Source organism: Dreissena polymorpha, chromosome 5, assembly GCF_020536995.1.
Source record: "Dreissena polymorpha isolate Duluth1 chromosome 5, UMN_Dpol_1.0, whole genome shotgun sequence".
NCBI classification, from domain to species: domain Eukaryota; kingdom Metazoa; phylum Mollusca; class Bivalvia; order Myida; family Dreissenidae; genus Dreissena; species Dreissena polymorpha.
Genome location: NC_068359.1, coordinates 69,851,502 through 69,864,966, shown reverse-complemented (window position 1 = coordinate 69,864,966; position 13,465 = coordinate 69,851,502). Strand labels below are relative to the sequence as shown.

General features: G+C 36.6%; 1 protein-coding gene across 1 annotated transcript in view; it reads right to left on the bottom strand.

The window, feature by feature from the left end:
* Positions 1 to 13,465, bottom strand: part of LOC127882101 (pre-mRNA 3' end processing protein WDR33-like) — a 68,893-nt gene that overhangs the window by 49,623 nt on the left and 5,805 nt on the right. Inside the window, exons 2-7 of the mRNA XM_052430535.1 lie at positions 9,861 to 9,947; positions 8,156 to 8,413; positions 5,832 to 5,900; positions 3,304 to 3,408; positions 2,507 to 2,602; positions 1,151 to 1,302 (exon numbers count right to left, since the gene is read on the bottom strand). Coding sequence (XP_052286495.1) covers positions 1,151 to 1,302; positions 2,507 to 2,602; positions 3,304 to 3,408; positions 5,832 to 5,900; positions 8,156 to 8,413; positions 9,861 to 9,929 — 749 coding nt within the window. The 5' untranslated portion in view covers positions 9,930 to 9,947. The remainder of the gene's footprint in view (positions 1 to 1,150; positions 1,303 to 2,506; positions 2,603 to 3,303; positions 3,409 to 5,831; positions 5,901 to 8,155; positions 8,414 to 9,860; positions 9,948 to 13,465) is intronic.

The window sequence follows — 13,465 nt, the reverse complement described above, 5'->3', positions numbered from 1 at the left end:
AGTATCATGATCAATCAATCACAATGCGGCATTCACAGCCAATTTCTATGATTTCTAGATAGCGATTGGTTCACTAACCATATTTGTTTTCCTTTACCATATCTACCATATTACACGTTTATGCTATTAAGAATATGGTGTTCTATTAAGTGTAAAGATTACGATTATTTGGTGGTGTTCTATTTTGATAATAAAGAAGTCAATGAAAAGACTTGCACTTGAATCAGGAGAAATAAAGAAGCAATAAATATTGCTGTTTTAAATACTTTATTAAACTTAAATGAATATATTAATAAAGAGGTCAAACTTAATAAAAAATAGCTGCCTTTATGGCATCATCATAAAAATATTGCACATGCCTTTATGGCAAACATACACCAGAAATAAATTGCCTTTATGGCCATCATATGTCATATAGTGAGCACCAATTGCTATACTATAATTAAAATAATATATATATATAAATAAATCACATTTTGCCTTTATGGCTGTTAACAAACTTTAAAGTGCAACTGCCCTTTATTACTCAAACTTGCCTTTATGGCATGTATATATATATATATCACAAAGCATATCATCACAATAACTTCACGCACCATGGATAACTTAACACCAAATTGAGCCTGCCAACTGAGTTGTATTGGTTAAACCCGCTTGCATATTACATTAAAACTTGCAAAAAGAATGTTTTTTGTAAACATAAGCTTTTCTTTTATGAATTTCTTCATCTTACAAGTTTTAGGAGAATATTCTAAAGCCATGAATTCATCTCTTTTTTTAAGTAAATAAATTATTATAAACCTCACATGTTAAACATATAATTCAGAAAATTGCTTATGTTTTATGTTTTCTAATAAACTTTTTTTCAACATTAAAATTTCAACAAAAAAGAACTAGCTTTGGGTAAAAGGGAGCTTAATGCAAGTGTGTTAAGTTTAATCCCAGATTGCAGTCTGCACAGGTCCCTGATTAGCCAGTGTGGACTGCGCTAAAGGCTCGTGCATTAAGCCAAATTATCGAAAAAATAAAGACATAACAGGATAATCAGCAGCTGTAGACCAGCCAATTCAGTTGACAGCACAACTTCACTTGTCACATTTTAAAAGTTACAAAAACCTTACTGGTTCAGCCACCGAGCACTATATCCCACCTGATGGACCGCACTGGCTCTTTGTGGCCCTGGTACATCTTCACATTGTTCATGTTCGACTGCCAGTACTTGATGAAGCCCGCGTGGTCACCAGTCACCATCCACTGATCGTTGTGGCTCCATACCATCGCCCGCACTGATGTGTCGTGGGCCTGCAATAGAGTCAGTCATATACTAGCAATACACAGATAGCTACTAGTGGTGGCCCGTCACTATCCACTGATCGTTGTGGCTCCATACCATCGCCCGCACTGACGTGTCGTGGGCCTGGAATAGTCAGTTACATCCTAGTCATATACTAGCAAAACCCAGATAGCAACTAATGGTGGCCAGTAACCATAAACTTATGTTTGTGGCTTCACACCATCGCCCGCACTGACATGTTATGACTGACATGTCATGGCCTGCCATGTGGATATATCGCAAATTTAAACCTATTCATTTAAATTAGAAATTAAATTAAATTTAGGTGGAAAGTGTCATCATTGATAAGCCTGTGCAATCTGAACATGCATTAAGCCACGTTTTCGCCTGCACTGGCACAAACCTAGCAATACATACATCAGGGGATTTCCATTGAAGCAGAATCCTGCTTTTTACGCTAGCACTTTGCAATTTTCTCTCTATTGACTCATCCAAATTACCTTTCATGCATCATTTAGATGCAAACATTACTAAGAAGCCACCTCCAAAAAATATTGCAAATCAAACAAATTTGTGTCTTTTGCTTTGTATTTCACTTAAGTTTATTCAAAATATTTGCATAACATTTTAAAATCTCTGCATTTCAGTATTTTGACCCCTGAGAATTTCATGTTCAATCTTAACATTTTAAGCATGGGTTCATTCGAATCCTGTTCGTTTTTTTAAATCTAATAAAATCCCTGATAGATAGCAGCTTTACAGGGTCTAGGCAAATGAATGTACAATGTCTCCATGGAGTTAAATGCTGTGTGTATTGGTCAGTCATAATACTTCTAAATGTAACTCTCATCCGCAATCGTAATCTCAGAAATCTTATTCCTTTCCCACAGCTGAATTTGCAATTGTCTCCCTTTGGGAAAATAACACATTCGGGACGCCGTCTCTATCAGCAACTAAATAAAGGAAAAACATGTGTCTGTCGTTTCAAACGAACATGCAGCCCAACAAAATTTGACTGGCATTTTGTTTCCTAGCTATTCATGAAGGGGCCTATATAAGGACCTTAATAAAGGAAAAACAAGGTCTGCAATTTCAAGCTAACATGCTACCCAACATAATACCACCGGCATTTCATGTGTGTACCTGTAAGGTCTGATATAAAACAGCAACATGCAACGCCTAAACAGTTAAACCACCATTTCGTTCCCGTACCTGTAGAATGGTTTCGAAGCTGAATGTTAGTCCGTTCCACAGCGTGAATTCCCCACTGGAGGCCCCTGTCACAAGCCTGCGCCCCTCTGGTGTCCACTATAACAAGTACAACATGCAACACTCAAGTTTCACATTCATTATTGTTCATCAGACATCCCAGTACACCCAAATGTAAAGTATCATCCACCTTTGAAACTCGGGTCAGGGCTTACTCCGCCATTGCCAAATTAGCCAAATGGCTACAAGATAAGGAAATTTCCAAATGGCTACAAGACTTTCTTCATAGTCACCGATAAAATATCAAAATCATTACATTCAGATATTAAAAGCAAGTTTGGCTACAAACCATTTTTAGCCAGGAATAGCCCTGTTTTGGGGTCCACTCAAACAGCAACATTATGCAACGCTTAATAGTTGCAGGAGTCACAGGTTTTTTAACTTAAGTTTCAAAAAGCAAGTGCCTGTTGTTAAATATTTCGGTCAAAATATCAGGAAGATATACCTGCATCCCATGCCTTAATTGAACCTCTGTATTTGTATACATATATAGAACATATCAATGGGCATCAACATTATTGTATATAATTCCACATCAATTAAGGTGTACGACTGGGCCAACATTGAGATAAGTACAAATATTGGAATCCGAAGTATAAAAAGAGTTAGCATACCAATTTTTACTACACATGCAAGTAAAAAATAAATTAACTCTACTGATATTGTAGAGTACCAAACAGGTTTGGATAAGATACCAATTATTATTAAAATGTAACATATAAATTATCTTAAACTCATACTGTAATACAGAAGATGGGACATCGGAACTTGTTGGTTGACTGACGCATGAATTTCGTTGTAAGACAGTTCATGGGTTTACGATGCATATCTGCAGGAGGCGTCATCTAGAACAGAAAGCATCCAGGTAAACATGGCAGACATATAGGGAAGTTGTTAAGTGATATGTGTATTATATAAATATAACATGTCTGACAGGGTGACAGTAAATTTGTCAACTTGAGGAAATACTGTCAACCGAGGCGAAACCAAGGTTGACAGTATTTTTCCGAAAGTTGACAAATTTACTGTCACCCTGTTGGACATGTAATATTTATTTTATTATACCGAACACACTATCAAAACATGAACAATTTATATGAACCATGAACAATTTTAATATTCAATAATTGTATTTAATTTCAGCAATGAACAACCATTATTATGTTGAGTGGTTCAGATTTTCGGGCCGAGCAAAATGAACTTCGCTTTATTCGAAACCGACCTAATAATCGATTTATCCCATTAATTTTCTTAGTCTTCAATTATTTCTTTAATTTATATTACCGAACCAGTTTTCCGTATTTTATTTTCATCACTTGATTATGCAATTTATGATGACTCGTGTGACGTCATTTCTGTGATGAAACATTTTGGGACAACAATATGAACGTGATGGTTTTTTGACAGTAAACAAGGGACAAAATTGTCACAAAACCAGGTTTTCAGTTAAAAAAAAGTCTGATAAAGGGAGACAATTCAAAATGTGTATTGTTAACCCCCTTGTGTAAAATTTACCTTGATTTCAATTAGAAAAAAAAAAAAAGAGTCTAATAAAGAGAGACAACTCAAAATCAAATGTGCATTGTTACTGATTGTTTAAAGTTACATAGTTGTTTCAAAATCAATCTATTTTTAGTTGTGGCGACCTTGACCTTGGAGATATTGACGTAATTCTTTCAGGCAACACACCGTCCAATAATGGTGAACAAATGTGCCAAATGATTTTAAAATGTCACAATGAATGACATAGTAATGGCCCAGACAAGCTCATTTATGGCCATTTTTGACCTTCAAACTCAAATTGTGACCTTGACCTTGGAGATATCGACGTGATTTTTCGCCCGACACACCGTCTAATGATGGTGAACAAATGTGCCAAATGATTTTAAAATCTCACAATGAATCACAAAGTAATGGCCTGGACAAGCTCATTTATGGCCATTTTTGAACTTCAAACTCAAATTGTGACCTTGACCTTAAAGATATCGACGTAATTCTTTCGCACGACACACCGTCCAATGATGGTGAACAAATGTGCCAAATGATTTTAAAATCTGACGATGAACGACAAAGTAATCGCTCGGACAAGCTCATTTATGGCCATTCTTGACCTTCAAACTCAAATTGTGACCTTGACCTTGGATATCGACGTAATTCTTCCGCGCAGCACATCGTCTAATGATGGTGAACAAATATGCCTAATGATTTTAAAATCTGACAATGAACAACAAAGTTATGGCCTGGACAAGCTTGTTCCGCCAGCCCGCCGACATCGCCAATCTACTAACCAGTTTTTTTCTTCGGAAAACCTGGTTAAATATTTGTTTAAAGCATAACACTTTAAGAACAGACAATGGAAGTGTATATCGTTGTAACTGTATTGTTATTAGCATTGGATTAAAGTCGCCATTGAGGTAAGCGTGTCGTTTATACTAATTTAATTTTTTTTATGACACCTGTCAAAGCTTAAATTAATCTATTCTACAGCACAGTTTCAGCTGCAATCGATATTTTAATTATCAAAATACAACAGAAATGCAAAACTGCGTACTGCGCATGCGCGAATGGGACAGTATAAATTTTTTTACCATTCCGCGCGTGATTGATAAGGTAGCGGGCGACAGTATTTTTTGGACAGTAAATTTTTTCCAGCTGGTGGCACGTGATGGCTAAGGTAGCGGGTGACAGTATTTTTTGGACAGTAAATTTTTTCCCGCTGGGTCTGACAGTATTTCTATGTCACGATGGCCTATGGGAGTTAAGCATTTTGAATAAAAGTGAGGTATAATAATCATAAATATATATGAGACCCAAAGGTACTGAACTGCATGGAGATTTTTAACTCTATACATATAAGGGAAACAAGTGAGCCCCAGGGTGGTGACAGTTTTGACACCAGGGACATGATTTGAACAAACTTGGTAGGGAACTTAAGTACGATGTTCATTTCTAAAATTTAACCTCCAAGGCAGGTATGTTTTGATCATACAATGTCATATACTTCATACAAAACCTTTGGTCCATGTCGTTTTGAGATACCATGCACAAGGATTTACTATATAAATCAATATTTATTTCATGCCACTCAAGTGTTTAGTTCTACAGACAAGCTTAATTAACAAGGCTATTGACTGATAATAACAATCCTAACACTCTCGGGGAAAAAAGCATTATTCTAAAGAAATTCTCTGGACGATAGGGGCCTATATTTTGCCCCTGCTTAAGACGCATAAAAAGCCCTGACACGGGTACCAAAGCTTGTTCATACCTCTAGCTGATACAGGGAATCAGGTTGTATAGCACGACAGTCCCTCCAGTCTCTCTGCCAGATACGATTCTACAAATATCAAAACAGTGACGTCTTTGAAAGTTTCCCTAAAAATTGCAGTCAGTGAACCAGGAAGTCAGTCTAAAATAAGGATTCTCACAAGGCTCCTATTTTACAAAGGTGGCCGTTTTAGCAATATTTTGTATTATGGCACAATTAAATAACTGATTCCTTCTACATTGGTTATTCCAGCTACTCTACTGCTGGATTTACGGATAAGTATGTCGGCACAAGCTACCCTAGTCTCCGATTTAAAATCATGAAATGTATTGTGTTAATCTAAGCCAACCAGTTTCAAAATTAACACGTTTTTTGCTGGCTTGTGTTCATTTTGACCACTCTTTCTTATGGTTCTATTTCCCTTAAATTCAAAAGTTTCGATTCCACAGTTCTCATTACACTGAATATATCGGTGTTGGAAAAATCTTGAAAATAAGTCAGTCCGACTTAACTATTACAGCAAAAACACAACAACAGAGAATTCCTTTTAGTTTTAGATGTTTTATTTCTATGTTTAAATGTATCTTTATTTTGCCTTCTTTTTATGTAACTAAACTTATTATTGCATTAAAGAATAATTACTTCATAACATAACATTAAACAACATCCCGCAAAAACTTGTTCTGAAAATCCTTGTACACGATTGGTTAAAAAATAATTAAATTGAAATGCAGGTATCTCATCCCAACCTAAAACAGTTCATTTCTTATGTGTCTTCCAACCATTTGAAGAAAATCTCAAAATCTCTTTGTTCAGCTGAGGTTGGCTTATTTGTGGTTTATTATTTATATAATTATTGTTTAATTATATCTTATTATCTACTTTCATCATGATTTATTGTATTTAAATGTGATCCGAATCAATATTTTACTTAAAATCTGTATTATTTATGCTGCTGAAACCCATATGGTAATTTGACCGTAATGCAAATGAACTGAAATTGTTGAATTCTTTTTTTTTTAAACCTTTAATAATATAAGTTAATCTAATCCAGTGTAGAAAAAAGAAAACTATTGATTAGTTAAATTATCTGTTGCCTTGAATATGTTTTAAAAACAGTAAAATATGTTAAATTGATTATTTAAGACTTTCTTATTTTCCCAAAAATCCGGCGTTTTGCGCATGTTTTTTCCCCCAAAATCAGATAAAAAACATGTAATAATAATTTATCACTGCCTTGCGGGAGCAGACCGCTCATCTATTGTTCTTTTTAAAGGTGAAGGGACCTTTCTCAAATTTCAATCACAAAGGAGGGAGGGGTGGAGTGGAGAGGGTGTATAGTGTGGGGGTGTGGTGGTCATTTATTAGATGATCTTTAAAAAAAAAAATTAAAAAAAATGGGTGGGGCGGGGGATTCGATTCGAGGGGAGGGGCGTGGAGGATGGTTTGGGTGGAGTCTATTGTGGTATGTCAGGTAAGTGTTGTTTTGTCAAAGTATCAATCAAATCTAATCATAAATAAAAAAGTCATGGCAATTTTAGCAAAATTTAATGATTTGACCTTGAGAGTCAAGGTCATTCAAAGGTCAGGTAAAAGTCAACATGCCAGGTACAGTACCCTCATGATAGCATGAAAGTATTTAAAGTTTAAAAGCAATAGCTTTGATACTTAAGAAGTAAAGTAAATCCAAACACAAAATTTAACCATATATTCAAAGTTACTAAGTCAAAAAAGGGCCATAAGTCGGTAAAAATGACAACCAGAATTATGCAACTTGTCCTTTACTGTCCCCTTATGATAGTTTGCAAGTGTTCCATGTATGAAAGCAATATCTATGATACTTTAGGGATAAAGTGGACCAAAACACAAAACTTAACCAAATCTTCAATTTTCTAAGTATAAAGGGCCCATAATTCCGTCAAAATGCCAGTCAGAGTTACATAACTTTGCCTGCAAAGTCCCCTTATGATAGCTAGTAAGTGTTGCAAGTATGAAAGCAATAGGGAATAAAATGGACCTACATGTAAACACAAAACTTAACCAAAATTTTCAATTTTCTAAGTATAAAAAGGGCACATAATTCTGTCAAAATGCATGCCAGAGTTATCTTACTTTGCCTGCCCAGTCCCCTTATGTAAGTAAGTGTACCAAGTTTGAATGCAATAGCATTAATACTTTATGAGAAAAGTGGACCTAAACGCAAAACTTAACCGGACGCCGATGACAAGGTGATGACAATAGCTCATTTTTTTTTCAAAAAATAGATGAGCTAAAAATGAATACATTATTTACCAAATGATTTATCAATCCCAGAAGCAAATTACCTCTAAATACTTGACAATGCAGGTATTGTAGTCAACGGTCTTTCGGACCATTGTCTTGCGTATACGACGCCCATCAAAACTGGGGTTGCTCATCTCTGTCTCCAGATTCCCGGAGAACTTTGTAGCGTTGTAGACGGGGGCTGCCCCTGGCCTGCCTCCATCGGCCGCCCCTGGCCTGCCTCCATCAGGGGGCGGCTGCTGATTGGCGAGATTGTTGAAGTTTGGGAGGAACACTCTAGGTTTCTGGTAATTTGGCATCTGTAAAAACACAAGCAAATTCGTTGAATTGATATCCCCCGCCATTATACTTCTGGACACAAAAGTATTCTGGACGGATGGACAAGGCCAATGTGCATCATCCTCTTATCCATATGTATACTCATACCAAGTTTCAATGAAATCCGTCCAAGCACTTCCAATATATGTCTTCGGACACAAAAAAAGCATTTTTTCAAGATACAAAGGGCCATTACTCCGTTAATATCCGATGGTCTACAATGCCATTTGGCGTGCATCATCCTCTAATCCATATATATATACATACCAAGTTTTAATAAAATCGCCAAAGCACTTCCAAGATATGGCTCCGGACACTTAAGTGCCGGACGGACCGACAGAAGGACGGAAAGATGGACGGACGGATGGACAACGCCAAAACAATATCCCTACGCCTATGGCGGGGGATAATAAACAATTATGCTCGAGACCTGCATAAACATTTTTCTTTATTTTGACTTCTCGTGGATATTTTATATTTCCAACTGTCAACAAGACATGCCGTTCAGACTGTGAACAAAATTAATGTACAAAGTCATTTTAAAATCTCACAATGAATGACATAGTTATGGCTCGGACAAGCTCATTAATGGCCATTTTTCACTTTTGAACTCCAAGTGTGACCTTGACCTTGGAGATATTGAAGTAACTCTTCCCCATGACACATTATCCAATGATTGTGAACAAATGTACCAAGTAATTTTAAAATCTCACAATGAATGACATAGTTATGGCCCTGACAAGATCATTTATGGCAATTTTTGACCTTTTGAACTCACAGTGTGACCTTGACCTTGGAGATATCGACGTTATTCTTTGACCGACACACCGTCCAATGATGGTGAAAAAATTTGCCAAATGATTTTAAAATCGCACAATAAACGACATAGTTATTGCAGTGACCTTGACCTTTGACCTTGTGACCCAAAAATGGGTGTGGCGTGTAGAACTCATATAGGTGCATCTAAGTTTTAAAGTTGTAGGTGGAAGCACTTTGACTTTAGAACCAATGTTAAGGTTTTAGCACGACACCAGCAGACAACACGACACGACAAACTGGCTATGACAATAGCTCGGGTTTTCTCCGAAAACAGCCTCGCTAAAAATGAACAATCCTGCTTAAGACCTTTATAAAAGTTTCTTTAAGACTCCTCGCAATTTTTTTTTATATTTCATGCAAACATATAATATTTCTTGCTGGAAATTTACATTTTTACTTATGCTTATTTATATAGTAAGGTACTTAATTATTGAATAATTTGAGATTAAAGTTTTAAAGGCTTCATTTTTAATATTAAGATAATGAGCATCAAACAGCATTTAACCTGAACAGACTGTGACTTACTCGCAGGTCTTCTGGTTTAATGCTGATTGCATATAGCCATGTTCACTAAGCTTGTGAGCAGGAAAAAGTTAAAGAATTTCCTACCTGTAATTTAGGCATATGGAAGAAGCCCTGGTCCCCCTGCCTACTCGTCATAGCCACACCACCCTCCATCCCTGGTCTCTGTCAGTACTGTGGATAAAAACAGAGTTTATTTGAGTCTCCCTCTAGGAAAATGGGGCTTAATGCATGTGTGTAAAGCTACTATTTTTCTTTAAAATACTTAAGGGGGGACTGATTCCCAATAGAAACAGGCAAATGTGTTGATTTTATTATGATTATCAATTATCCCCTGCCAAATAAACTTTTTTTATGGAATGGTGCAAATCCCATGATATACATTAGAATCATTAAGTGTAAGGTAATAATTTAAAGGTGATAATTAAGTGTAGTGTAATTGTTTTTATGAATTGCAATTTTTCCATTGATATTTATACATGTAAATATAAACCCCATGAAGTTTCATATTGAACCCTAGTGGCATATCTGAGATATAGCCTTGAAAAATCACATCATATAACAAGAGGGCCATGATGGCCCTGAATCGCTCACCTGACTAACCAAATACAATCCCAACCGAGTTTTCATTAAGATAAACATTCTGACCAACTTTCATAAAGATTGGATGAAAACTGTGACCTCTATTGTCTACAGGTTTTTCTAATATTTAACCTATTGACCTAGTTTTTGACCCCAGGTGACCCAAATACAATCCACACCCAGATTTCATCAAGACAAACATTCTGACCAAATTTCATGAAGATTGGATGAAAACAGTGACCTCAATTGTCTACACACAGGGGTTTTTCAGCACTGTCTGCGCCTCCGGAAAACGGAGGCACTCCCAAAGCAAACGGACCCGATCCCAAACCGAAATTATAAAAAAAATTCCCAATTTCCAAAAAAAAAAAATTTTTTTTTTTTTTTTAAGAATGAAGTGTCTTATAACTTGTGTGACTAACCAGTGTTTGTATCTGCATCTGTTTATATAAAGAAGACAAAATAACAAATAAAAACAAATTTATTTGTTAAACCACTGAATTATTTAAGCATGATAAATTCACAATTTTTTCCCAAATGAGCCGTTTCAACAAAGCAAAAATTCCCAAAATGGCCAATTTTGTCGATAAAAAATTCCCAATTTGGTAAGACTCCTTTTCCCAAAATAGGCAGAAAAAACCCTGACACAAGGTTTTTCTATTATTTGACCTAGTGACCTAGTTTTTGACCAAAGATGACCCAAATACAATCCCAACCCAGATTTCCCCAAGATAAACATTCTGACCAAATTTCATAAAGATTGGATGAAAACTGCGACCTCTATCGTCTATACAAGGTTTTTCTATTATTTCACCTAGTCCTAGTTTTTGACCTAGTGACCTAGTTTTTGACCCCAGATGACCCAAATATAATCCCTACCTAGATTTCATCAAGATAAACATTCTGACCAAACTTCATTAAGATTGGATGAAAACTGTGACCTCTACTGTTTACACAAACAAATTGTTGACGGTTTTTCTATTATTTGAACTATTATGTGACCTAGTTTTTGACCTAGTGACCTAGTTTTTGACCCCAGATGACCCAAATATAATCCCAACCCAGATTTCATCAAGATAAACATTCTGACCAAATTTCATAAAGATTGGATGAAAACTATGACCCCTACTGTCTACACAAACAAATTATTGACGGACACACGCACACACAACGGATGCTGGACATCACTCGGTCACATAAGCTCACCATGTCACTTCGTGACAGGTGAGCTAAACACAACAAATAGCATTAACTCTTAGTTAAGAAAGTGCAGGGTTATGGTTCTTGTGCATGGTACTTCTTCCCATTGATTTCTACACACCCATGAAGTGTCATGTTGAAATATTGTATAATATCTCAGATATACATGTGTAGCCCTGAAATGTTCCATCATACAAAGACAAGAAAGGGCAATAACTCTTATTTAAGAAAGTGAAGTGTTATGGTTCTTATACAAGGCACTTCTCCTTATTAATATGAATACACCCATGAAGTTTCATGTTGAAATCTTGCGTGGTACCTGAGATATAGCCCTAAACAGTTTTGTGAAAGATGGATGGACATGCCTAATTCTATATCCCTCAGCCTTTGGCGAGAGATAAAAAGTATACATTTTGCCCAACCAAACCTAAACATTTCAAATTGAAGGTTTGAAACAAAAATTTGTTGAAAGAAGTCTGAACATACAGTTTATCTCCCAAACAGTTTCTATAAGTGGAACCTTAGTACATTGTAAATGTAATATTGAAATTACTTTTATTCTCAATATTTAAGTATGTGTTGGGAAAAAACAGAATCAGGGACAACATTTTTCACTGGATTTTCGTTAAAAAGAGACTTTGTATATAGTAAAAAAAATCCATTACAGCCCAAAGTGTTGTCCCTAATTTGCCTGTTCGGACTGCATAGCTCATCTGGGACAACACTTTATGCATATGCATACTAGAAATGGCGCGGCAGAGGCCGATGCATATCCCCACGCTGCATGTTTGACCCAGGGGGCGCCCCAGGGTTGATAATGGGGCCATGCATAGTTGAGATTGACCGTGTTGTCATAAGATATGTTCAGTATCAATTTGAATTGAGTCGGTGTAAAAATGAAGAATTTATAGTAAAAGGCAATTTTGGGTGGGCGTGGTATATGTGGGCGGGGTGCCCCAGGGTTGGTAATGGGGCCATGCATAATTGAGATTTACCGTATTGTCATAAGAGATGTTCAGTATCAATTTGAAGTAAATCGGTGTAGAAATAAAGAAGTTATAGTAAAAGGCAATTTTGGGTGGGCGTGGTCTATGAGGGCGGGGCACCCCAGGGATGGAAATGGGGCCATGCACAGTTGAGATTGACCGTATTGTCATAGAAGGTGTTCAGTATCAATTTGAAGTAAATGGGTGTAGAAATGAAGAAGTTAATGTAAGATAACATAAAACAAGAGTGCCAAACTCTCAAAAGATACGCCTGTTCGAAGGTTTTGGACACCATGCTCAATGCTTGAAATGCACTTAGTGACCTCGAGACTAAGTTATTGACCCGGCATGACCCATATTTGAACTTGACCTAGATATCATTTAGACGTAACATTAGGGATCATCCTAGAGGGTGACATAGGCGACTTTGTCGCCTTACGATGCTTTATATAGCTTTCTGATTACATCAAAGCGAAAACAAAATCGCCGACATTTTCTTATATTTTCTCCTTTGATAATCTGCCGCACATGTGCGCAATGCCGTCACTAATACTGCCATTGTTTGCTGTGTGCAATTATCGGTTATCTGATCTACTGATAGCCAGAGGATTTGCTACGCATCACTGACCGCTGATGCAAGTCGCCTTGGTTTATTCCAGTTGAGGCATTGTGTACTCGCCGGTCTTACCGACAATAGTGTAATTGACGTAACCATCTATATGTATAGAATGCCAGGCTCCTGACCTCCAGGGGTGGCGAAATCAAATGTCCGAGTTGCCCGAGTCGTACATTTGCTTGTCTGGGCAACTGACTTCTTTCAATTAAGTTGTCCGTGGACAACAAGTTTTTTAAAAGTCGCGTCCAGGTATACAAATATACATTGTATTAAAGCCGTAATTAAGTTTTACTAAACCGGATGTTGAC